Source organism: Antennarius striatus, chromosome 12, assembly GCF_040054535.1.
Source record: "Antennarius striatus isolate MH-2024 chromosome 12, ASM4005453v1, whole genome shotgun sequence".
NCBI classification, from domain to species: domain Eukaryota; kingdom Metazoa; phylum Chordata; class Actinopteri; order Lophiiformes; family Antennariidae; genus Antennarius; species Antennarius striatus.
In genome coordinates, this window is record NC_090787.1 from 1,309,692 (window position 1) to 1,336,220 (window position 26,529).

The 26,529-nt window shown below is 39.0% G+C and overlaps 2 protein-coding genes across 4 annotated transcripts; one reads left to right on the plus strand and one right to left on the minus strand.

Annotated features, from left to right (window-relative positions):
• Positions 1-134: 134 nt before the first annotated feature.
• si:ch73-193i22.1 (uncharacterized protein LOC101930740 homolog) lies at positions 135-3,072 on the minus strand. Of its 2 annotated transcripts, none has more exons than XM_068330123.1 (4): positions 2,739-3,072; positions 1,784-1,829; positions 1,510-1,662; positions 135-1,178 (listed from the first exon to the last, which is right to left on the minus strand). In XM_068330123.1, exons 1-4 carry the CDS (start codon positions 2,827-2,829, stop codon positions 932-934), a joined length of 537 nt encoding a protein of 178 aa, XP_068186224.1. In that variant the 5' UTR covers positions 2,830-3,072; the 3' UTR covers positions 135-931. The 2 variants fall into 2 exon arrangements, with proteins under 2 accessions (XP_068186224.1, XP_068186225.1); XM_068330124.1 differs by having other exon boundaries at positions 1,510-1,648; positions 2,739-2,997.
• A 1,351-nt stretch (positions 3,073-4,423) lies between these two features.
• On the plus strand, positions 4,424-25,135 carry igfbp2b (insulin-like growth factor binding protein 2b). 2 transcript variants are annotated; one of them, XM_068330120.1, is made up of 6 exons: positions 4,424-4,622; positions 6,860-6,935; positions 8,790-9,064; positions 18,552-18,703; positions 21,462-21,602; positions 24,568-25,135. In XM_068330120.1, the coding sequence occupies exons 1-6, from the start codon at positions 4,541-4,543 to the stop codon at positions 24,724-24,726; spliced, it is 885 nt and encodes a 294-aa protein (XP_068186221.1). In that variant the 5' UTR covers positions 4,424-4,540; the 3' UTR covers positions 24,727-25,135. The 2 variants fall into 2 exon arrangements, with proteins under 2 accessions (XP_068186221.1, XP_068186223.1); XM_068330122.1 differs by lacking the exons at positions 4,424-4,622; positions 6,860-6,935 and having other exon boundaries at positions 8,670-9,064.
• Positions 25,136-26,529: the final 1,394 nt, after the last annotated feature.

Sequence of the window (26,529 nt, forward strand, 5' to 3'; positions counted from 1 at the left end):
AAAACAAAACAACCTGTAGCTCATTTCAACAAGACCAACCCAGTCTGCGATAATCTCAATCTCAGTCTCAATAATCTGACATAAACTAATCTGGTGACTAAAGATTATGACACCAGTATGTGACACAACACAAATGACATCTTGTTGAATTGAACTGGACTGGGTTGTGAGCCAATCACAGGCCATGCATGAAATGTCTGCAAGGACTCCTTGCTTTAATGTGAAACTACTGACAGTCATTTGTTCCTTCATGTAAGTACAAGAGGATTAAATGCAGGTATTGGAGAAATACTATTTAAAACACTGATCTTGTTCCCTATTAATTACAAATGCAGTGTGTTCTCATAGTAGCACATACTTCAGGTGTGATTACTTCAGCAGGTCCATCTTGGTATTGCTGTAACAACTGTAAAACATTATTTTTTGTCTAAAATAAATATGTGTTTCAAATAAATTCTGAATTACTGTTTTTCTTTGTTGTCTTCAAACAATATGAATTAAGTACATCTGTGAGAATGTTGGCGAAAAACAGTAAAACATTGTTCTTCTTCGAGTTCACCATGTAATGGCAAAACATCTAGTTGCAGAAAATTTGAGAAATTCTCATAGAATCATTTACACTCAGAGATATACAGTATTTTACCACTGAGGTTTCAAATCTCCCATAACAACAAATACTTGATAATTGAGGAAGAAATATCATTCTCATTAAACTATTTAATAATCCTTCATTGTTTAACTGGTAAAAAAAATAAAAATAAATAATAATCCCAGATATTTGTGGTAAATTCAGTTTATATGTGGACACAATCACGCATAACAATCACAACCGTTCCTGATTTGTCAGTTCTGGAAGTGGGAAAAATAAAGCTATCATGACTCAGAATGGCCTCAATCATAAAAGATACCGCAAGAGATAACACTGACCCCATTAGTGCCCCCAAGTGATTTTGGTGTCACTGGGGGTCATATAGGCACAGATAAATGGCAGGAGTAGTGTGAAGAGGATACTCGGTACTACTAACATGACAACAGTGATGAGTGAGGGGTCTTGGACCTGTCCACAGGATGTGAAGAACATACGATGAACCCTCAAAAAGACTTCATCCACCAGAGATCCCCGACACCAGAACACCTCTGAAGAGTTGTCCACACACAACTTCAGCTGGTTGTAGATGCTGTGGAACAAAAAAACAAGATAGAGGAAACGGTTAGGATGAAATTACGGTTCCAGAAGTCCTGTGGATTCCATTGCTAACACTGTGAGAAGTAACAATAATATTACTGAGTCATCAGTAGTTAAAAGAACTGCAATACATTTTAATTTGAAAGTGATAGAATGCTATGCTATCCCTTGAAAACAATGCCCACCAAAGGGGAAGACTGTTGGACCAAGTGATTAAAAAACGTAACCAGGAAAAAAAACAAGAAAAAATATATCACTTACATGTGGTTCAATGAACTGGATGTAATGTGATGCTACATATTAACAAAACAAATGAAAGTCACCCTTTTGCAGCGGGCCAAGGACAGCTGTCCTGAAAGCCGTTGGCCTCCATGCTCTTGTTGAAATCCGACAGGCAATCATCAACGTTGCTCTCAAACATGAGGCGGTCACATGGTTGTGGGACATACTTGTCAGCCATTCCTACAGAGAACAGACTTCGTCAAATGAAGAAAAAATGAGAAAATGTCTCGCTGACTGAATAAGTCACTTTATACTGATAAAATAATTTTGTGATGGCGAGGCTGTATGACAAGGAGCTTCAGTATTCTCTCTTACCTGTCCAGACAAGGAAAGATACCAGCAGGTAAGCAGTGAACACCATCTGTTGAAAGTGAAGAAAAAAAAAGTAATATTGTAGTCATAATATTGTAATATTGTAGCCAATATTGTAGTAATATTGTAGCCAATATTGTAGTCAAATATATCAATTACTAATCGTGATTCTGTAATAATTCTGTCAGAAATATCTTACAACTTTCATATTTTTGCCACAGATTACAATTTTGGACAGACTTAATAATCAGTTACAGTATATTCATATTGGGGAGACACGTCAGCTCTCATGTTTAGGTCAATGGACACACTGTAAATGTCTGCGTACCCCCCACCCCACCCCCATTAGTGTGCATGTGTATTTGTGTGTGTGCATGTCTGTGTGTGTATCTGTGTGAGTTTAAAGTATTAAAATAATTTTCCAATGTGTGATCAATAAAATAACATTTTGTTGGCACACATGCAAACAAATAAACTTGTCTGTACAGTTTATTTCTACAGAGGGGATTGTTAAACAGAAACTGAGAGAGGAGGGGGAAAAAACTGTTTAAATCCTTCAAACTCCTGACTTTCTGAGCAGGATTTTCAACATGTTTAACTCCAACAAAAGCTTTTGGAAAAAGGAGATAAAACATTGAGCGTTGAGATCTGTATGAAATAGACGTGACCACCATCTGCTTCCTGGACATTCCCACAAATTAATGAATTTATCTCGTGGGACTCAGACACTGAAAACAGATGTTACCAGGGAATGCAGCTTTTTTTTTTAATAGGCACACATGTAATGTCTCTGCTTTTATGAGAGTAATGTCAAATTGGCTTGTTTTTATAGATCAGTGTAGAAAGTAACCACTTAAGTAAAAAAATCAGTTTCTGTACAGCACATAGCTATTGACTAAGGTATTCATTTTAAGGCATTCCTATATATAATTACATACATAACAACGTAATTACATACCTGAACTTTCAGCGTTACGGTTTAAAGCGCTCCTTTTGTCTTGTGGATCTCTTGTAAAATCCTGGGACAGAACTTGACCTGTTCTGATCATTAACCAGCCGACGACATGAACAAACCGTCACAGACGGCTTCTGTGCGATCCGGTCATTTCTTATCTGCACAACCAGGAGCTAATTGGATTGTGTAACAGCAGTGAGCACTCTGCTTCCTTTCCCAGACGGAGCCAGATTGTTCCCAGGCTACCCAATGACATGTTCCACACAGAGACCCCCCCAGAGGCACTTGAACTAAGAGGCCTCGACGTCAGCCGGAATGGTTTTCTCTCACAGATGGATTTGACGTAAATGTTTAATGACCTGTGGTAACTGATAGACATCATTATATCTTCATATTCTGATAATCCACTGAACGAAAGGTTGAGAGATGTTTCCAACAGGTTGATACTGCAGACAATCAGAAGGTCAAATATTCAGAAGGTCAAATATTCACTCCTAGAGTCGAGCTGTATGCAGCAGATGCTGTGAGGTAGAAACATTTTTTCTCATTCTCCTTGTCGCTCCGATGCATAAAAAACTGAACTTATAAATAGACATGATATTTAAAAAAAAAAAATTCTTCATTTAAGAGTACAGGTAAGCCCTTCACACTGTAACAGAATATGATAACAAATGCTGACTTTTATAACTGGATAAGACTTACCGTAACAGCATTAGAATGACAGGCAAACTGGTTCAGCTGGACTGAGCGATGATCCACTCCTGGAGGATCTAATTATGTTTTAAACCAATGTGAATTATTGTCACGTAAGAAATGTTTCAGATCTGTTTACAACATGAAACTTGTTATACTGAAACAATAATCCATGTCAATACATGAAAACCTCCAGCATAAAACCTGTCAAAAATCCAATATTTAGATGGTAAAACATGGTTTGGTGACTCCACATTTGGAAAGAAGAGAACATCAAAGCTTTCACTTTATAACAAGATACATAATATCTTGTCATAACAATAAAAATTATTGTTTGCATTTTATGAAACATGGAAATATCTTCTTACAATAATAGGCTTTTCATGTCACAAACACAATACAGATGTGTTTTTGTTATTCGTGTGTGACGGTGATACAATCACACACACACACACACACCCACACACACACACACACACACACACACACACACACACACACACACACACACACACACACACACACACACACACACACACACAAACAGAATGTTACATTGCAGAAAGACAAACGAAACCTTTACTTTTGGAGTTATTCGTTTATTCTATCATTTTTCGTCGACCGCTTCATCCGAATTAACTATCTCATTTTTCTCTTGCAGCATGCTGGACGTCAGAAATCCCTAAAATCTGACAAATCCCAAATATAGGCCTCCTTTCCCTTCCACTCCTTTGAATTCCAGCCATGACTGAGGAAAATGTCCAACTGTGGAAAATGTGACCACCTGTCTGTGGTATTTCATTTGTCTCGACTAAATGACTGTGAAAGATGGATGTTTCAGGAGGCCAGTTCAAATATCTCTCTGTGCCGCCCGCACTATCAGCCTGTTCTGCTAAAGTGTCAAATTAAATGTTCCAACATTGTTCCGCTCTCACCCATTCATCTGGAGTTGCTGAGCAACGAGTACACATAATACAATCCTTGTGCGTTTGTGAGTGAAGAAATGCTGAGGAGTGGTCAAAAGAAAACATTTCCATTTTGTTCAGTTGAAGGCAGAACAGTGTAAGCAACAGAGCAAACAGAGTACACACAAGATAGACACAGTCCACTAAATGCATGTGTTGTTTGGACAGCGTCTGTCTTTGGGACCAGTGGAAAATATTTTGTCAGGTTGGAACAAGAAGAGAAAAAAAAGTAAGCGTCTCTAAATGTATTAATTGTGTGGGGGGCATAAATACTTCTCTCTACTTCTTTACAAAGGCACTTAACTATTTTTCCACACATTTGCAGTTTAAAGCCCACCAGCCTTGCATAGAGTGTTTTAAGGTGCAGTTAAGCAACGTCTGTGCTTTCACTTACATTAATGATTCATACTATCATGTAAGAGGGATTCAACGGTGTGCAAAAGAAAAAAACTGAAGCTAATAAATATGATTTATGATTTGTCGGTAAAGTAAACAAAGTCTTTATTATCCGATCAAATTGGGGGTTTTTAGTTGCTTTTTATTTGATCAAATTTGTGATACAGACTTTATTTTGGAAAAAAAAAAAAGGCTCCAAACTTATTATATAACCAATCAATAAAATAGAGAACATCCCTCCTCTGTTCCTGAAAATGTCTTTACATCTTGCATAAAACAGATTTGGAACATATTAATCTCCATATAAAACTGTGGATGACTGACAGTCACATGACATGGGTGACACAATACCTCAGCAGGGTGGGGCACTTAAAAAATGCATCCTGCAGGCCAGACGGATGTGTCCCAGAACACCTGCAGGTAACAAGTTGGAAATTTTAACTTTGATGCAACAAATGCAGAAAACAGAATACTTTCCCAATATCTAAGGGACTGGGAATGAAATGTCTTGTGGAACAAGTGCCTCCCATCATCTAGCAGCTGCATGTAGAATGTGGGAGGGAAGGAAACTGTAAGTGCCTCAAAATGTCAGTGAATTGGAATTTTTGTCCATTGAGAAGGTTGGGCCAGAAAGATGGAAACTGTCACGCACCAATGTTTTTCTGCACCTCCACTGGGTGGCACCAGAGTGAGACGTCTTTTAATTTGACATGTGATGTTTCACTTTTAGCAAAGGTCAAATGTTAACTCATTACACAAGTCTGCCAGTGATGATTTACCAAAATAAAACTCTTTTTCCAATCAACACACATGATTTCACATTATTTACTGGTGAAACCAACACTTAAGCGCCTTTTTCCTTCCATTGCGCCTGTGGTACTTCTTTTTTTTTTCTCAGTGTAAGAACTTAATGTAGGTGGCAAAAAGCCGGTCAAAGTCAGACTAGATGGACTTGACAGACGTTACTTCACACCCAGACAAGCTAAGTTGCAGCACCTTATACATTGAGTTAAAGTGACATCACACTGGAGCTGCACTGCACAGCTGGAAACCCTAACACACATCCTGAGGTCAGTGAAAGGCGACAAAGTGTCCTCCCGATGAAATGGTTGAAACGCTTCCTGTTGTGCACAGTCTGCACATGCTTCATCCGTGTAATAATCATTACATCATACGTTATTACATAATCATCACTCATGGTCTTATGTGCCCTCGCTAGTAGCGACAGTCACATCATCAATCTTTGTCCAATTAATGGAGAAAATATCAATATAATACGTAATTAAAATGTTTGGTGTGTAGATCAGAAATAGAAGAAATATGTTTTATTGAACCTTCAGTAGCAACTTTCATACCAAGCCTTATTACCTAGCTAACCTAGCAGGACTAACTAACAGGAATCATGAAGTCCTTGAGATTAAACCTTCATTTTTTTTCTTTTTGTTTTATGAACTTGATACTGGATAATCAACATTTGATTTTTAATTACTCCTTTTTATTCTTATTTTGTAACTGGAAATATTTTGTCTGACCATAACAGAAACAAGAATCAGACCCTTCTGATGAGAGTCCTTTGAGTTATACAACTTCTGAAATCATCTATTTTTGACTCCAGCAATTTTTAAAATGTAGTTTTGCTGACTTTCAGACACTTGGTGCAAAAATAGTGGAAAATTTTAATAATATGGAAATTTTTCATGAATAGGCCTCTTATAGCATATATTTGTACTAATATATAAGTACCTTAAAGCATAATACCACATTATGCTTTACGGTACTATATTAAGCAGTATGACATCATTTGGTTTGGACTATTACTTTGAGTCATGTGACTGAAATACAATAGAAATGATGAATGTCTTCCAGCAGAGTCAGCTTGCAAATGCACCAAACAAATTCATGTCATTAATTACCATTATGTCCATTAACAGAAAGAACATTAGACAGTGTGTCAGCACTATGCTTTCATCCACTTATCCTTAAGGCAAACACAAGATCATTTTTCATGCATTTCTTCATCGATCATCCATCATTCTCTGTACTTTTCCCCAATCCTTCCTGACTTAATAGAAACCCACTTGCCGCTTAGACCAATGGAGAATGATTTCTGCTCGGCTGTGACCATTGACAGGCAACACGCATTCATGTAAGTTGAACACAGTTCAACAGTTGAATTGAATTTAGAAATTGGTATTTATAAAATCACAATAATGATTGCAAGACAAGAAACACAAATAGAAAAGCCTTTGGGATAACTGCAGTCATGCAGAGGCGTAGTTATAATGTTATAATGGCTTTATTGATTAAAGCATATCTCAATGAAAAACAACTGCTACTCCAAAAGTATCACAAGTGTACAATACTGACCTGTTTCAACCTACAGTGGGAGCTTGTGGTACTACCATAGAGCGTATCAAATTATGAAATAATGATGGTATTCACCAATTGGAGAAGCAAAACTTACAAAACAAAAAAACAAACAAACCAGAGTTTAATTTTGGTCTCGGGCTTCATAGAGCACCATTCATTTTGGATAAGATTATTTCCCTCACCGATTGTGAAGCTGCTGTATTTCTTATGGAATGAATAAAATAGATGTTTGTTTGTTTTTTCTTTGGCCAGGCAGAGCACAATTTGAGTAGCACAATTCACACACGGGCAATTCAAAGTGCTTTACAAAGGCAATGCAATACAATTAAAAATACATTTAGAAGACAAAAGGGGATTAAAATAAGATAATAAAATATCAATGCAAGAAAATGTAAAAGGCAATTAAACAGGACAATAAAAAATATTTAAACTGAAGCTAGTGATTAAAATAGTGCAGATGATTAAAGAACAGATTCAGGAAAATGCTGCAGTGAACAAAAATGTTTTTAGCCCTGATTTACATGAAAGTCTTTTCTGACTCCAAAGTCAACTGTGTTTTATCACCAGAGTTGCCCTTTCAAATTCTTAAGGCGTCTGTGGAAAACCATACAGGGTGGAGTTCTTGGCGGTACAGACTGTTCAGCTGACCTGTGTTATGTTTCACAGGAAGTGTCAGATCCTGTGGGAGATGCTAATGGACAGCTCACACAGTGAGAGTAAGGGAATCCCTCCTCCTGCCAGCAGCACTTATAATGATGGATATCAGTGGGCTTAATGTGACGACTTTAACTTAGCAGCATCAGTGAAAGTCACCTCAGACGAGTACGAAGGGATGTGAACGTTAAACAATTGCTGCAGGTGATTTGTGCGGCATCGTAATGAATCGGTAGAAGAGGCAGCTGTGTTTGCAGAGCAACAACAGCTGGAGGCCAAAACAAGAGAACACAACCCTCAAGAGTTTAACCACTTTAGATAAAGTTTCACACATAGATCATCATCTGCTCTTACTCATCATCACAAGTGACTGTGTCATCTTTTTTTTATCTTTAAAACAATACAAGGTAAACCAGGCAAGCTTAAAACTTTACACCCCTTGCAGCAGTTACATGAATACAGTTGGCAGTGAGCAGATAAATATATGTTATTTGGGGAAAAAAAGCTGCAAACACAACAAAAAAAAAAAGTTGTTTCCCTGAGCTAAAAAAACTTAATTAAAAACAAGAAAAAGTTCAGTATTCTGTTATCCCCTTCAATGAGACCATGTATGAAGTTCATCGAAACAGGTCCTGGAAAAGAGCACAGCTCTCTGAGACATGAGTCTTCTCAATACTACCTATTACATGTTTGATGCTCCTAAAACAATCCAAACCACCCTCTGAGAGAAATGAGCTCCCTCTCTTCAGTCTGTAATATAACAGCAGATAGGACCCTGTTAGTGGCATCATAATGTTTACCTACACCGCTGACTTTCAGGATCCTGAGGTTCATTCTGTTATCGTCCAAGGGTCATTCAAACTTTTTGCCAGTCACAAATACAGCTACAGTGAGTAACAATGTTCATATATACTTACTGGCTGCTGTTTACTTACTTTGCCTTGCCTGGGATTGCACTCGGGGATTTGGCTTTCAGATGCCCGAGTTGTACTGCAGAGCGTCTGGCTGCCTGTCCTAAAGTCTCAGCACAATGCCCAGAAATAGTGAGGGAGCTGGGCTGCGGCTGCTGTCCGGTGTGTGCCAGGCAGTTGGGGGAGCTTTGTGGGGTCTACACACCGAGGTGTTCCAGCGGCCTGAGGTGCTACCCCAGCAGGGAGTCTGAATTGCCTTTGCAACAGCTCATCCAGGGTTTGGGACGATGTGGACAAAAAGTAGACTTGGATGTCGCAAGTGTAGACCAGGATACAAATGGTAAGAAAAAGCTAAAATAATTTCCATTCCACACAATATCAGTAGTATTTCTCTTAGTCAGAAGTGTTACCAGACCTCACAGGTAAGTCTACTTTATTTAATTGTTTGTGCTCACAGCCCAAAACCTGCTTGTTGATTTGACTCAATTCCCCTCAACACTGTTTTCAGGGTAAATGGTACACTGTGTTACACAACTTAACGACATTGTATAAAAGCAATATCAGCAGCATCTTGAAACATGCAGTTATTCAATACTTATAAAAATACCAACAAAATGAAATTACCATAGCATTATAAATATTTTTTAATAACATATACAGCATAAACACTGTAGATTAAAAGGTGTCAATTGTTTAGAGCTCAGCATGGGATGGGTTGTGTAAGTTCACCGGAGACTGGGGCGGCTGTGGTAGGATAGCATGGGAGGGGTCTGGGCTGGGGAGTTGGATTTAGCAGCTGGACTGCTTGGAGACAAACACTGTTTGTTTGGCTTTCCTGAGGGCAGACTTTCAAATTGGTGATGGGTTTGATGTGACTGTGGTCATCTTTGATAGCTTTAGGGGTGGATAGTGGTGATGCAGCAAGCTTCTCAGTGGTATTGAGTCTCTGAGGAGGCAGTTTGCCTCTGAGGGATTTACAATCTGTCCAGGGTAACAACTTTTACCCTTAGACCTTAGGAAAAATCCGATTAAAATCTTATACATGTAGAATTAAAGAGGAAACCGGTGTGAGAACTGTGGAGGAGGGATCCCTCTCCCTAGGAAGGGTAACAGTGTAATATATCTTACAAATACAGATCACAACAATCGTGACAGGCGTCAATAATGATCAAAGTCCATGTTGGTTGAACTGAGGTGCAATCCAGGAACCAAATGTTTTCCAGGCACATGGTCACATCTTCACCGGACAACCACGACCACGGCCAATCCACCACATCATCAGGAAACTTGGGGACACTAAGGCGGAATGGCTACAGGGAGAAAACTCCCCTGGGGGTGAAGTGATTGACGTAAAAACTGGGTCATGACAAAAATGAGAGAGTATGAGGAGTAGAGGGGAAGTGAGGTTGATGATGACGTGGAAGAAGTTCACCAGAAATTTCTGTGGTAGGTTTGGCCCTAGCAGTTTGTTAGAGAAAAGTCCCAGCTGGTGGCCAGAATTACTCACATCCAGTCAGTGTTTTAACTGGTGGTTAATCAGTTTACCGTGGCTTTGTTGAAAGGTCACCTTTTTATTTGTGGCTCCCCTCCAACGCCCCTGTCTGATCCTGTTGCTGCCTGAGCATGATATTAAATGAACTAGCTTCAAGCAGAGAGTATTCATTGTTAGCATTTTCACTGCAAGGCTCTTTTATGACTTTTTATTTCGGAGAAACCAGGTCTCTGTCAAACCCAATTGATCGTGATAACACCCAAAATAAATAACTCAGAAATCCCGGAGGGACCAAGAAAATTCTCTCCCACATTTCAGTTCATAGGGACAAGGACTGACTTCTAATTACTGAAAAAAAAGGTAATATGGAGTGAATTTTATCAGAAAGGTCTTTGGGAGCCCAACATCTGTAAGCAAACAATAAACAAGATCCAGTGAGCCGTAGCATCTGCAAGACACAGATCCTCAATCCTGTTTGGGATTTGAAGGAGGAAAATAAATAAATAGAGCTCAAGAAATGGGATTTGGTTTGTGACTTTAACATGCTGTACACATAGATGTCCCTTCAGAACAATATTGGAACTTCATCAATCTTCTATATAATTGAATACATTGGAGAAAATGGAGTCAATAGTGACGTTGATCAATTGTGACAAAAATCTTTTTTTGATAATAAAAATGTCAGCAAGGATACTTTTTTTAGTGTTCTTCTATTCTCTGACATTTGCTGGGACAGAGTAGTGAAAACAAATCCTGAGTCTAGATCCAATAACTTCAGCTTGAGTGATGCACTCTGTCATGATTTACCATCTTTGGTATTGAAAACTAGTCAGAAAACCAAGCAAAAGCTGGAAAGGAACATCAGATCACACACTGTGGGTTGTCCTCACTTGACTGTTGTGCTTGGCTTTTAAAACCTATCAGATATCGGCATCTGTCCTCCTTGTATCATTCAAATGCACATTTTGGGGTTATTTTCCTGTTGTTGGCTGAGATTAAACTCTCTTCCTCAATAACCACACTGTTGCCCACTTGAAAGAGAGAAGACTTGTGAAGATTATGCATTACATGGTAAATATTTGTGATCCGGCTCACCTGAAGTCACCTGAACTGAATTGAAGTTGAACGGTATGGTGGCCTGAACAAACAGTCCAGAGTTCATTCCAGTTTTGACTGATGTGAGCACACTTTATATCCCCTCTGCTTTTTTCATGTGGTTGATGTCAGTAATGTGGCATCCAAGCCGTCTTCCTACCCCCCACAATGGGACATTCAAATTTCCGTAATGCAAAAATGACAACAGCAAAAATGATGTTTTAGAAAACACAAAATCCATCCAGTCTTGAAAGAGTACAGATATTAGAAGAGACACACCAAGTGTTTCCACTTGAACCATTTTTGCAATTGGAGTTGACATGGAAATATTTTTCTCTGTCCTGGTCCACAAATGTTTCACTCTGGTGTCCAAATGAATCAAAACATTTTGTTTTCATTTAAATCCTGGACTGAGAAAAATTTTGCATTAGCCACCAACATTTTAAGTCATGCACGCTCTCTTCAAGGCTTGCGCTCTTTGCTCAGCACGTACGAGCTGAAATCCAATCATTTCGTTCGGCTGCGGTCCAGCAACAGTTTGGTTTTCACCAAAATATTTCTTGAGTTTGAGAGTTGTTCTGGAGGCCTAAATAATCAGAGTGATTGGGTTACACTGGGGTTGGCAGATTGAAGTATGGCTACCACATGAAACAAGCAAACAAAACATGTCCATGAAATCCTACAATTATTTCGAATTAAACAAATGAACAATTTCCATAAACATTTTGGGGCATGTCCCCTGTTGGTACCAGAGTGAATTATATTATAGTTGCAGTGGCCTGACTGATGGACTCTACATGTTATCTGTTCCAGTGGTTGCCACTTCCTCCAAATAGAAACATAGTTTTCTCCACTCGTGTAAACTTCATGGGTGCAGAAACAATTGAAAATGTGGGTGGGACAGTCCCACAGCAGTGTGGTGGTCCTTTATCAAAATGAAATAAATAAATACAAAAAATAACATTGCATGTATTCTGGTGCCAGTTAACAGGTGGTTTCATGCTTTTGTCTAGCCATACTGGCACACAAAAAAAGATGGGTAGAGAACACCATTTCAATCAGAGAAAGCCATTTCCTTAAACCTGATCCAATACTATTGGATTGGTAATAATGGTCATAATGACTATTCCTTTTACAATTTCTGTTCAACTGAGCAGGATAATACCATAATAGATTTGTAGTTAAAATCTATATTTGATAATATTTTGGAGACCAAGTCCCTTTAAATGCCAACGCTAGGAAATCTCTTTGAATGTTAAGAGGAATGTTACACAATTATTGGACAAAAAAAATCCCTCAGTAGGTGAAACTTTTACCTGCTCCCTTTAATACTTTTTACAGTTTAAGTGACAAAATAAAGCCTTTACATGTAGCTACAAGAACTTTGCTGTTGTTGTTGTTAACTAGGTGTTTACCCATATTGAAACTAAAAGACAATCTCCCCTAAACTACTAAATAAGTAGTACCTGTTTGCAGCTGCACTCCGAGGCCATTTCTACCAGCCCTGTCCAATTAGTTGATTGCTTAAATATACAATTTTCAGAAGTAGGGGGTAAGTTAGTGAGTCTCACTAGCAATAGTATAAGAAATAAACTAAAGACATTCTAGTAGACGTTAGGAAGGTTAAAAATCCTGTTACTGAGGCTCTGAGATGTTACACATTCAAAGCGAGACACATTAGCTAACAATGGAAAAGACTTAAAACAATGGTGAACCAAGGACCACTGGGTCATGCAGCCCAGAGGTGAATAAATTCACCTCTGGGCTGCTCAAAATAAAAATTTTAAATTGAGATGCTGTGACAGTGTAGTGTTAGTGCATTGAGAGACCAACAGAGGCTGCTATTGGACAGATAAGGTGAGTACAAAGCAGAGGAGCGAAGAAGAAAATAAAACACGGGAATGAAGCACAGCACACAAACCCCTTTCGTTATTGTGTACTTTAACAAAACGTTGTTTAAGAAAGACTAAATTTCTCTGCATTGAATTACAGTATATATGATTTATATGGATATGATGGCTTGTCTTCATAGGTCAAGTTCAATAATACTGATTGCTTCACCATGTTCAAATCTTCATGTGAGCTCTCTTGCACGTTTCCAGGACTGCAACAGTAAAACCACTAAATGCATTCTGGTCACCAACATTTTTATGTGGTGAACATTGTGAAGGAAACTATTGGTGTATGAAAATTTAACAGCCGACACATATTGATAATTCTCTTTCACAACCTAAGTAGGTCTATTACACTGAGTGTGACCAATTTGCTTCTGACAGTGCCCACTTTTCCAGCCAATAGGAAGGTGCTGTTTGGTCTCATCTGTTTTTGGCCATTCCTTTTCCACCTTTTACTTTCTTCTGTCTTACTATCGCTTCTTTGAGATGTAGGGCTACCCTCATTGCCCTATGGGTGATCCTGTGACAGGACATGCTCCTCCTCTATTGTCTGCTTTCTCAGGTCTTTAATTTCTCTACCTGGGTGTGCATGTACACAGTGTACGTGCAGCAATCAGGAAAAGGTGAGCCATTTGGATGGGAGTTTCATGTTGGTGCAAGCAATTTGTAGAAAACTACCTGAGGGGTGCTGATCTTAAAAAGTTGCTTGATATGATCACACTATTACCGAGCCAGGATTTGCTATCACACCTGGTGACCTGAGCTTTCTTTATTCACTCTAGAGCTCTGAGACATTTTTATATTTCAAAATTCCATTTGATGCACTTAAAAGTACATTTCAAATGAAATATTGTTCTTTCAGCAGCACATTTTCTTCACACTGATTATTAATGGTAGTAACCTTAAGATTGAAAGTCAAAAATAAATGCCCCCAAAGGACAGTTGCTGCAAATTGATGTCCCAGATCCTGACAGATGTTGCTCATTAATGTCAAAATAAACTGCCTACAAATTTTTTTAAACATTTTTTTCTGTTTCTATAACTTTGTCATAATACATGAAACGGGACAGATAAGCCATGGTGACACAAGAGGTTCAGGTGTTGGTCTCTCAGTCTAATGGGGTTCCCCTGCATGGGTTTGAATCCTGTTTTTGGGTGTGAGGTTTTGGGGGTGACTGTGGTCCAACCAATAAAGTGGTCCACTTAATGGAAATTCAGTGATTCAGTCCCAAAGTATACATGTTGTAGTGTCCTTGAGCAAGACAGTGAAGCCCAATTTGATGATTTAGTGGTTGCTCACTGCTACTCAGTGGATAAGCTAAATGAAGAGGGTTTTGTTCTGTGAAATTAACTATATGATAGAGGGTCAATCACTGTTAGAAGCCCACTGGGTTGTTTTTTATTTTATTGTAGTTGAATGTAATTGTGGGCAACAGCATGGCACCTCTGTCAGTTGTTATTACAAAGAATAAGTTGATATTAGAAAGAAAAGGGACCACAACATTGCCATCTTGTGGTTGGGGGATTAAACACAACTGCCTCAACACACCTTCCATTGAAACTGTCCATTGGGAAATTACTTGAAAATTAATTTCATGCAGAATATCATTGTGATATTTGAGAATCCCGATGTACAGTTACAAATTGAAAGAAATATGTTGAGGAACCATATGCGACAAAAAACCCAAACCGAGAACAAATACACTAGACAATTGTAAATCAACGACTGTTCTCTGGAAGGAAACACTGGTTGACCATTCAAAATTGTGTGTCAATCCACAATATAAGTTCTTATGTTGATGAGGGTAGATGTTTTGTGAGTGAAAATCACCTTGGACTATACTTTAAACACTAAGCTTGCCGGAACGCCAAATGGCAACAGTTTTCTCTTTAAACTACAAAGACCACATCTCTGGTTAGGATGACACACATGACCACATTGAAGCAGCATCCAGACTTGAAAGAACATGCTAACCGAAAAAGTTTGAAGGGGATCTCTTCCTGGGCACAGCTTTCTTCATTATTCAATTTCTTTTTGTCCCTTTTCCAGCTGTAAAGTGTTTGAAGTGGCCGAGCCTTGAGAGGAACCATTTATGCTGACAATAGTTTGAAGTACTGTAAGGGCCTTTTCTTGGCAATGGAAATGCAGTGAAGTGTTTATGACACAGCTTCACTGTATACGATAGCAGTGTGAATGCTTTAATGCTAAGCAACTCTGGACAGACATTACACATTCGGTGCTGGGGGAGAGTTGTTAGAGCATTGCTTAAAGGCAGTACCTAAAACCAACAATCCCAACAGCTCCAGACAGGTAGTTTCTATGGCAATGAATAGAGAATCAACAACACAGTCTTAGGATGACAGCTGTTGGGAAAATGTTCTTTTCCTCTGTGGAACATGCCTTCTTGAGTTCATAAATATTTTATACACTTTTCACCGTCATGTCATTTTTTAAGGAGATTCACATTTCTGTTTATCTCTTGTGAACATGCTTAATGTGCTCTCACTACATGCAGGAGATTCTTCCCCCGTATGCATGTCTTAATGGAGAAAACCTTATAAGCTTGTGTGTTCAGCTGGAGGTTGGGAGTTCTGACTTTTAGTCATCAATCACACACTTCAGTTTGTGTGTAATTTCACTTCTTGAAAAATTAAAGCCTTGTTTGCTGCCACACGGTCTTAACTGTCTGATGATGGGATCTGTTGCCTTTCTACAGCGGAGAGGTTTCCCTTTGTGGCTGGAGTCACATTAAAAATAGACAGAGAATGTTAACATTTACAGTCGACCAGAGTGTGGCCTCTGGATGGCAATGTCAGCACAATCCATCACTTTAGTTCACTGTACAATGTCTCATCACATACTGGGTGCATTTCCATGCACACGCGTTCTTAGACCATATTCACACAGTTTCCATTTCTCCTTTTGATATAAAGAAATAATACACACTGTAAGAACAAACAAAACAAATATGGGATGCAAAGAAGATTTAAGTAAAGTTAAACGTTTTTAATCAGAAGCTCTAGCAAATGTCATGAGGAGGACTTTGGCTAGTCTAAATTCTTTAGTGTAATAAATGGCTAATTGAGTTATCAGCTGTTCTCATCAGCCAGTCACATTTATTCAATAAGACATCATAATTATCTCAGTAGAGTCATCAGCCACCACCACCACTGCTGGGAGTTTTATACAGTATATCATGTTGCTGCTCAGATCAGATACCTTTCACTCTCAAACTTAGTCTTCTTCTGAATAAAATGCTCATTCCATGCCTTAAGATCTCAAATATCCAATGTTCATAAATTCTCTAATATTGAGAAACATTAATGCGAAACAATGTTTTGTAGAAATACGCATCTGATGGTCACTTACAATGATCAAGTTGCTTAAAATTTGTTAAGATACATAGCGTTAAGGTTTTAAGTATTAACCACTTAAAATGATCAAGTTAAGTTGCTTAAAATTTTGTAAGTTGCATAGCTTCAAGATTTTAAGTATTGGCCACTTAAAAATGATCAAGTTAAGGTTGCTCAACTATATTTATTTGACTCAGCTTAATTCATTTAAGGCAATGAGTTTGCATAATTGTTTTAAGTTAAGGCAGCATATTTTATTTTACAGTGTACTCCATATTCCAACGGGTACATTTTCACTGAAATGCAATAACGTGAACAGATACATTTTTGGAAGGTGTCATGGCATGTGTGAGGAGCTATTGAGAATTCACCCTTCAGGTGTGATTTACAGTCTCCAAATCTGTTTTTACAGCACTAATTACAGACACACAGACACACAATTTCCACAGGTAGGCTGGTAAGGTTAAAATTCTTACTCAGCTTAAAAAATCTTTACCGGAGTCTTAACACACAACCAATGAATAGCAATTGAGCTCAGCTCTTTAATTCACATCCCAGTTTAGTCCCAGTTTTCCTGTTATTGCGGTATAGTCTCAGGCATTTATATTTCGTCTCCTCTGGATTAACATTAACTTTCTAGTTGTACCCTGTCTTTCCTGCCTCTAACAGATGATGAACACTTTGGCGTAACAATCAGCAGGAACGACTAGGATTGACCGTAATGTTTCAGAAGCGTCTTAAACATTAGTCGGCTTTATGTCACAATTTTTTTTTTTTTTTGCATTAGCAGATCTGCTAACTATGTCGTCACGGTAATTACAGCCATCATGACGCCTGACTGTCCAGCATAGAATTAGCAACGGGAGGTAAGAGGGACACAGGATGCCTTGAGGACACAGAATGACTTTGTCTTCTAATTCTAAAGTTACGATGACTCGGGATGGGGCCTGTTATTAGAAAAATGTTGGCTTTTAATCACAGCTTGTGATAACAGAATAGACGTAGACGAATGTGCATGAGCATGGTTAGGCAGTTTTTTCTCTATGTAACATCTGTCTATTAACTACATACTTACAAGACCACAGAGAGTATTGAAAGTTAGACAGCTGCTTAAACAAGACAGCACACCAAAGGTTTTCAAGAGCTTTCTGTGGGCAGATATGAAGTTTCATTACTCATACATCACTTCCACACAAACAGTGGAGCAGATTTCATACAAATGCACACCTATCAACACTCCGATAGCAGACCCTCTAGACTTCACCGTCTAGCCCTGCAATATTAAGTAGTCCCCATGAATTTTGCACAGACCTGCCAGAGGGTATTTACAACTTTAGTTCAATCATTGTAGTTTGCAAGGGGAATTCTCTGCCACTGTCACACGTAGAGTCTTACCTGAATGATTACAAAAGATTCAACTTCGACCATTCTGAATAGAATGACATCTGGTGATTAGGAAGTTACAAAACAGACATTCTTGAAGATAAAAATAATAAATGACACAAAAACATTTGTTATGGAATTTGGGAGCTTCCCACTCCTTCAGAATCACATGGTTTGCTTGCACCCGGCCTTGATTTGTTTATCTGCTTGTCTGTCTGCACAATGACTCCAAAAAATGAGCTACTGAGGGAATTTTTGGACAGTCGGTACGTTCCAGGAACAATCCGTCAGATCAGATTGTTCCTTGGAACAAAGTCTGGATCCCCATTGGGATCCAAAATTCCTGAAATGCTTTTTTTCTTCTGCCATTTGCTTCTATCTTCATGAAGTCTACAATCCTTGGACAAATATCTTGATGACATCTCCACCAGATCCAGCATTAAATTAAGTTTGATACCAATTTAAATCCAGATTCTAGGGCTATGTCAGTTCTTGCTTATGTACATTTAGAGAGTAGAAAGTCCTGCGTCAAAGTAATGCCCTCACCATATACAGCTGTCATGTCATATCTGCAAACCTAAATAGGTGTTTGTGTCTTTGGGTCGTAGAGGTGGATGGAACTGAGATCCCACCCACCAAAAGGCCCACCATTGATGTTTGGATCTGGCAGGAATCTGCCAGGAAACAACACCAGAACGAACGTAAAACCAAGATGAGGTTGAATCAACTTGAGGACCCTCGACCCGAGAGGCTCCTTCAGGTAAGATCTCCACTAATGACTACAGCATTTTTGTGAGGCAATTCAGTTATTTTAGTCCCAGTTCATTAAATACAGTCAGTCAAAACACGGTTGTGTGATATATGTTATATTGTTTGGACCTAAACTTTAATACAAACTTTATTTAACTTGAAATTACTGACATCTCGTATCATATTTAGCAGAACAATAAATATATTTACACTAGGATCAGTTTGTACAGAGTGACAATCTGAGGAATTGACTCTCATTACTTAGCAATTATGCAAATCATCCTAATTATAGATAATCAACTGCTGTTCCTTTTATGCATGGTCAGTAGCAGAAGAAAATCCAACAGACAAGACCTTAGTGCTGTGTATTGTTGCGTGAGCGTAGGGCCTGCTTTCCCTCTAATTGACAGTTAATATTTGCACATTGCAGTGTTCCAGCTCCTGTGTTATGTGTAGTTGTTTATGACAGTCAAATGGCTGCTCTTCAGAAGTAAGCAGCACAAAAGGTCGGCAGTGTGCTATATATTGGTGCAAGATGTGCACACATTTCCATGTTGGCATTTTAAAGCGGTCTATAGGATAACTCCCTCCCCCAGGGTCTAAATTGCTGCTTCACAAGAATAAAAACAGTTCTTGGAAAAACCCCTTAACGGCATGGTGTACAAACACGCATATTCTGCCAATTTCATGCAAATAAGCTTGGGTTCTAGGCAACACATGTAGAGGCGCCGGTATGCCTGGACCCATGGCAAACAATCATGGGAATTTATGGGGATTTGCTCATTTTCTCCCTCACTTAACTTGTTCGTTTGCAGCAAAACAAAACGAAAAATAGTAGTCAAAGGTTCAAAACAATTGTCAAGGTCATTAACATGGACAAAAGAAAAAAAATGCAGCAAAAGCAGTCATGCAGGTGGCCAGGGGGGAAGAACTTCAGACAGCTGGTGTGAAGCATGGATGCACTTCATTGTGGGTGGCCGTATGAGGTCAGATGGTAAAAATGCATGCTTTCCTGTCAGAGCTTGGGTTGTGTCAGATTTGTTCCTTTAATTCCTCATTAATATAAAAAAAAAAGGTTTTGATATTTAGGTTTCAGAGATTGATAGAATTAGATATCATTTGATCCTACATTATCCACCATTAAACAAGAGGACGGGGGCTGCACATTAAATGAAAATGGATGTCATATTTCTGGAAAGGTTCTTAATCCAATAACATGCTAATAACATGTTCAAAAATGCAAGGAATTATGAAATAAATGAGACGGATATGAATTGATGTTGAAATTTACATCTAACCAGGACATAATGATCATTATACATTGATACTTAATGCTGCTGTTATTATCCTGGAGCAGGGCCAGAGGATCCCAAGCTGAAATATGATTGGCTTTGGACGTGTTCCATTATCAGTTTGTAGCTTCTAATTGGATGTCCATGTTATCCTGATGGTGCAGCATCAAGTTACTGAAATTTCCTCTGCATTTTGATTCAATAATGCCACATGTGGAATTCAAATTCAAAGCACAGCTGTAAAGTGTCTCTAATGTTGGTTTAACTGCATCATAATGGGACTCCACAGTAAAATTATATATTCACTGGATCCAACCACAGAACTCATGTATAACAGTCTGTTGATCACTGACTACAGCCACACAGGAACTCTCAGCTGCTTGTATTTTATCAGATAACTAAGGAATAAGATGTTCCTCTTGTGGTGTCTCACCCAGTCCTTCCAACAAATCAGTACAAATCAAAAACCAATTTGATCATAGCGCAAGAAAAAACGCAAATTCATTTTTCTGGAGTCCAAATGTTTGAATTCACCCACAAATCACTCGCCTGATTCCAGAAAAAGATTTCAAACCAAACAACCGTACCAAACAGACTTGGATTTGATTTGGCTGCTGCTGCCTCATATTAGTGGTAGCTGGAATTCAAACAAAAAATTATGCTTGTAGCGAGAGCCCACAGCTTAGTCTTCTATGAAACAATCTCTTTCAGGCCAGAATGGATGGAAGAAATAATCACGGCAACCAATATTTCTTGAAACACAGGCATGACATGCTAGTATCACATGTAACACAGTCATAAACACATCCTTTAATATACAAGGGCTGTGGAAGGTGTGAGTTCGTGTTCACCTTACCACTACGATAGAAAGGGAGGTAAGGCGAGTCAAGAGAGAACTGGAGAGAGAGGACTTTCATCCATATGTTCAGACGTCTGATAAGGTTTGTGGCAGACAGCGCTTCCTCCTGCCTTTCTTTCTCATCCTCAGCCAACTAATCATAAGACTGGACCGCTTTGATACCACTGGAAACCAGATTCAGTGTGTGTGTGTGTGTGTGTGTGTGTGTGTGTGTGTGTGTGTGTGTGTGTGTGTGTGTGTGTGTGTGTGTGTGTGTGCATGTGGTTGTGACTCAGTGAGACTCACATCAAAACTATTGGCCAAACTTGCTGCTTGTTTAACTACTCCTCATTAAATAATCACTATAAATGTGTATATTTGTGATGGACAGATTCACTTTCTTCCATCTTTCATTTTCTACGGCAGAACATATTTTTGCCCTTTAACTGAAGGCTTTTCCATGCGCCAGTTATTTTCTGGTAACGAGTAACTTATCTCAAAATAAGTCCCCTGACGGAAGGAATACACATGAATCTTGTACTCATCTCAAAACTGTTCGGTTTCATTAATTAATCTGTCTTCACAGATTAATTAATAGTATTTTTCTTTAATAATTGTATCCCTCTCTGTTCTCTCAGAGTGCCTGTGAGCAGGAGTTGGACAGAGTCTTGGAGGAGATATCCAGAATGACCTCTGATGACAACAGAGGTCCGCTAGAGAGCCTGTATGGGCTCAAATTTCCTAACTGTGACAGGCATGGATTGTACAACCTCAAACAGGTGAGCCACAGAACACTGTACTTAGTGTCGTATCCAGGGCTTGTGCTCTTCTAAATGCTCATTTGAACAAACATTGCTAGCCTGAATACAGCAACATGATCATTGGGAAAAAGAATCAACAGTTAAAATGTAGACATGGTATGAAAATTATGAAAGTTTGTTAACTATTTGGACATTATGTTGTCAAACTCAAGAGAAGCACTTGTGATATAATGACTAGACAATGCTCATACAAAAAAAATTCCCCCCATAAATTGAGGAAAATGAATCAGTACAGCCAACTGAAGATAATCCCATTGATAAAAACAAACATGCAAAACAATACTGTAACAGATAACCATTTATTCTGTTCTCCAAACATGAACCAAAATACTTGTGAAATGAGCACAGAAGACACATCCATGTGTCTTTTGTGATTATATCTCATCAGGTTTCAGAGATGTGTACCTATAAAGGTATACAGTGTGCCATCGTTCCTTGCGGTGAATGCGTTCCAGGAACCACACGTGATTAACAAATTGCGCAATAGAGCGATGACCTATTTATCCTATTATTTATGGTAATTTAAACGTTTATGAACCCTCCCCATACTGATATTATCTGTATTACCTTTTCCCACACTCTAATCGACTGTTTAAAGCACTTTTGTGTCTCACGTAAGTCCAAGAACGTAGCGCACCAATGGATGCCGTCAGCCAATAGAATGGGCGTATGGTATCACCTGACTGCCTTCCAAAAATCCATGATGAGAACAAAAGTTGAAATTTGACCTTGACCTAGTTTTCTCAAGGTCAAGGTCATCATCTCACTTTCATCCCCTTTGCTGCGCGACTAATGTGCTTTTTCATTCATCTTTCTATCTGCAACGGTTGTGAAGATATTTGGTGGAATAACGGACGGACAGACGGACACACAAACACTGACAATTACAATACACCACCACTTCGCGGGATTTAGTTACCACATATGTATAGTATGATTTATGAGGGCTGAAAACATCAGGAGACAGCAGTCAGGAACTGTAGAAGCCACTTCATATAATTTAAAACTGATTTCTCAGTAACATGTTTCTTTTTAATTTTAAACACTTATGTAATGCAAAAAAAAACTGTCAATGAGTTGCTAGAGGGTAAGGTCCACAACACATGAATGTATTTTCCCCGACATAGGGTGTACATCTGTACATGCATTGCCTTTAGCTCTTTCTATGAGATGATCTTGCGTGTTAGTTAGAGAACTTAAGGGGTTCCCACACAGGGAACAACCAGAGGCTCAGGTCTTTCCATCGTGACCCGAGGCCCTCGTCTTGAAGGCTCTCGACTTCATTCAATCATTTTATAATTACCCTCTCACCCTCTTGATGGAAAGTCACAAAAGTTTCATATAGATCTACACAGTAGAACAATGTCGCAGCAAATACTTGAAGGAAGGGAAGGGAGAGCTTTATAAATAACACAACCAAACTATAACAAAAGCTGGCTTCATACAGCTGGTACGTGTCGACCAAGACCCTTGGCATCACAATGTCAAACATTCTCATAAGACATTATGTACGCAAGCAAAGAACCGTTAGTAATATGAGTGTTTGGTCATGACTTACTAATTCAGCCAAGTAGAAAATTACAGCAACAAGTCTTCTGCTCTGTGGGGATTCCGTGGTGGAAATGGCAAAAACTGAGAGACCAAAGTGGTCGCATCATGTTTCAAACTGTGCTAGTGGTTGTTGAAGGTCAGATGCTTGCGACCACTGAGCTTGATGACGGAAAAAGCTCATCGGAGTCAGCAACAACATTGCTGTGTCAACGCACATGATGCACAGTTTACTAAATTATGTTTACAGTTATTGCTTTCTCCATCGTCACCTTTTTAAATCTACCGTCCACCTTCAACAACTACGTCCAAGTTAGTTCTCTCTTGAATTTCCAGCCTTGCCTTCCAACTTGCACACATCTATCCAATGTCTAATTTTTTATGAGCTCACAAGCACCGTCCTTCCCCTTCCACACAGGTCGTACACACACACACACACACACACACACACACACACACATGCACTCACACCTATTGTCATGTTGTCATTGCAAATGAGGCAACAGCTTCTGAGCTTAAGGTTACAAGGCAATAAAACTGTTTGGCGTACTTCATGGGAAGACTTTTGTTCAGCCGAGGAACGAACTGTGCTTCCGACTGGGTGCTTGAATTTGAATCCTGCTCATTCATAGGAATCAGACAGGAGGAGGACAAACAAGGTCACATGTCCAGCGTTTTCTTACGAGGATAGTAGGGCAGAAAAGAAGATTTGAATAGGTGCCACAGTTTCCTAAAGCAGGGCTCTCAACCACTCAGCCAATTTTCATCACTGGTCACAAACAACAGCATTGTTTCAGATCGGAGTCCTTGGTTCCCAGGGAGGAACACTGTACCTCTTCAACACTTGGCTCTCTTTTAGGTTGTCCCTCCTTGTCGCGGGATAATTACTGTAACTGTCACTTTTTTTGTTCTTTCTCATCGAAGGAAGAAAATTGAAAGTCTTTTCTTTCCCGCCAGCTCTTCATTCTTTTTGACATTCCCTCCACGGCTGCCCCGTGTGCACGGCGTAAACTGTGTCCACTTCGATTATGACCTCATTTCTGAGTAGAGTGTGGGAGGAGGCGGGGGGCTCTGCGGGGGGCTGGTCTGTTGTCATGCCTGTGTGTTTGTAAGGATTATGAAAAAGGGGCATGGCCAGAGGATGGGTTGTTATTGGGTGAGTACTGACCCACCCAGACGTGGCCTTCACTCTCATCCAATCACCTCATACCACCAGAAGACACACACAGACACAAACACACGCACACATCTCAAGCCACCATACGCCATGCTTCATTAACATACCCCATACTTCCCACTGTGCAACTTTACCCCTCCCTCTTTTTTCCAGTGTTTTCGAACTTGTCTAGTTTGTGTTTTTCTTCCCTCTCTCCAGTGCAACATGTCCACCCATGGCCAACGGGGTGAATGTTGGTGCGTTAACCCTTTAACCGGTGTCCAGATCCCAGCCACACCTAAAGTTAGAGGCGACCCCAACTGTAACCAGTTCCAGGACGAGTTCCTAGCAATGCCCACTTCAGAAGCAACCTACTAGGACCGACCAACACGTTTGAAACCATTCTGGAGGGATGTGTTTGGGATGTGTGGGCCTTTACATTCAAATATACTGATGTTTGAACATTTAACTTAAAAATATATGGCACAATGAATCAACTATTGCAGTGTAATTACTTTACACTAATTGTTTTGTCCACTTGGGGCAGCAGATGCTGTAAAGGTTACATTTGGTATCTTACAGTTTTTCCAAAGTTGCTTAGAATAAATAAAAAACTCGACATTTTCTCATATCTTCCTACGAAAAAAACCCCCCAATGTCACGTCTTATGGAAAAACGGTCTCCTGTCTATGTTCAACCACTGCACTGATGGTTAAAATACTACCTGAAACTCTTTCAAGAGAAATTTTTCAAGAGACATTTCAATAAAAACGTCTTTAAAATGTGATCAATACATTATACACTGTGTGCCGGTTTGTGTTTCAGAATAAATACGTGGAAAAGACAGAAATATTCCTTCCCGGAGGTTCACAACTTCAGGGAAGAAAAATGTCCAAAATCTTCAACCTTCTTTCTCTCTTTTACATCAGTGTTCTGTTACTAAAATTGTGGCCTTTTCATTTATCACAAAAAGTCATTTTGTTGCCTTCTTGCATTGTGATATTTGGAGGAATGTGTGTCGACAAAAGCTCAACAAGTCTGAATGATATGTATGAAATCAGGACAATTCAATTTTGTTCTTCTAGTTTGCAGTGTTTAGTCGGTTGTGTAGCACACGATGAAATGCAACTTATTTTACATTTAAATGGTCCGGTTTCCATGAACAAATACTTTACAAAGCATGCAATTGAAGATTTCATGACCACCATGCTGTTAACTGATTTCATCCTGTATGAATTTCCATCTGATATGCCAACTTTGCCTTCATTGTTAGCTGTAAATAAATTTACTTCTCCTACGTCCGCCCTGACATTCACTAAAAAGGCTTCTGACATTTATTTTTTTTATTGCCATTTCAATTTCACAGGAAGTGTTATGTCTATTTCACTCTAAAAGGAAAAAAGAAAATCTTACACCATCCAACTGTTCCTGAAAATTCACACCCATCAGTTTGGCTTTTTGGTCACCAGCAGTTTTTCCATTAACACTTGTCAACTCCAAAGCAGTTTCATGGAAATAATATTACAGTAATGTTTCTGGAGGAAGCAGTATGCCATTGCTCCTCCTGTTGTGTGTACAGCCATGCATGTGTGTTCATGAACATGTGTCATGACAAGACAAGCAAGCCTAAAGGTTCGTGGACCTTTAGATGAGTATGCTTTATGCTGAATGTCCCACAGTTTTTTCATCTATAGGCTTTCAAATGTGAATTTTAGTATTGAAAAAAGCTTATTTTTTAAAAATATAATTTTAGTCTTTGGCGAACTGACAGAAATAAAATTGTACTATTGCACAAGTATTTGCACTTTCCTGATGCAAATACTTGTGCATCAGTATTTGTACAAGTAATTGCATCAGGACAAATACTTGTGCAATAAGTCCTCATCTTGACGACATAATAAGTCCTCATCTTGAGGACATAATAAGTCATCTTGAGGACTTATTATGTCTTGCATTAAAGTCCTCATCTTGAGCTGTTCAGCACAACGCCGAATACATCCTAGAGATTGTATATAGGGTTTTTTATCAGCAGTAATACTTGCTGACTTACTAGTAGGTCAAGCACACTTCCATATTCTTGATCTTGTCCAAAAAATTATTACCTTTAGTAGTTTAAGATGATGTTTGAAACTTCTGCACAGACCAATGACTGGATTTTTGGCAATATTTTTTTACTGTGTG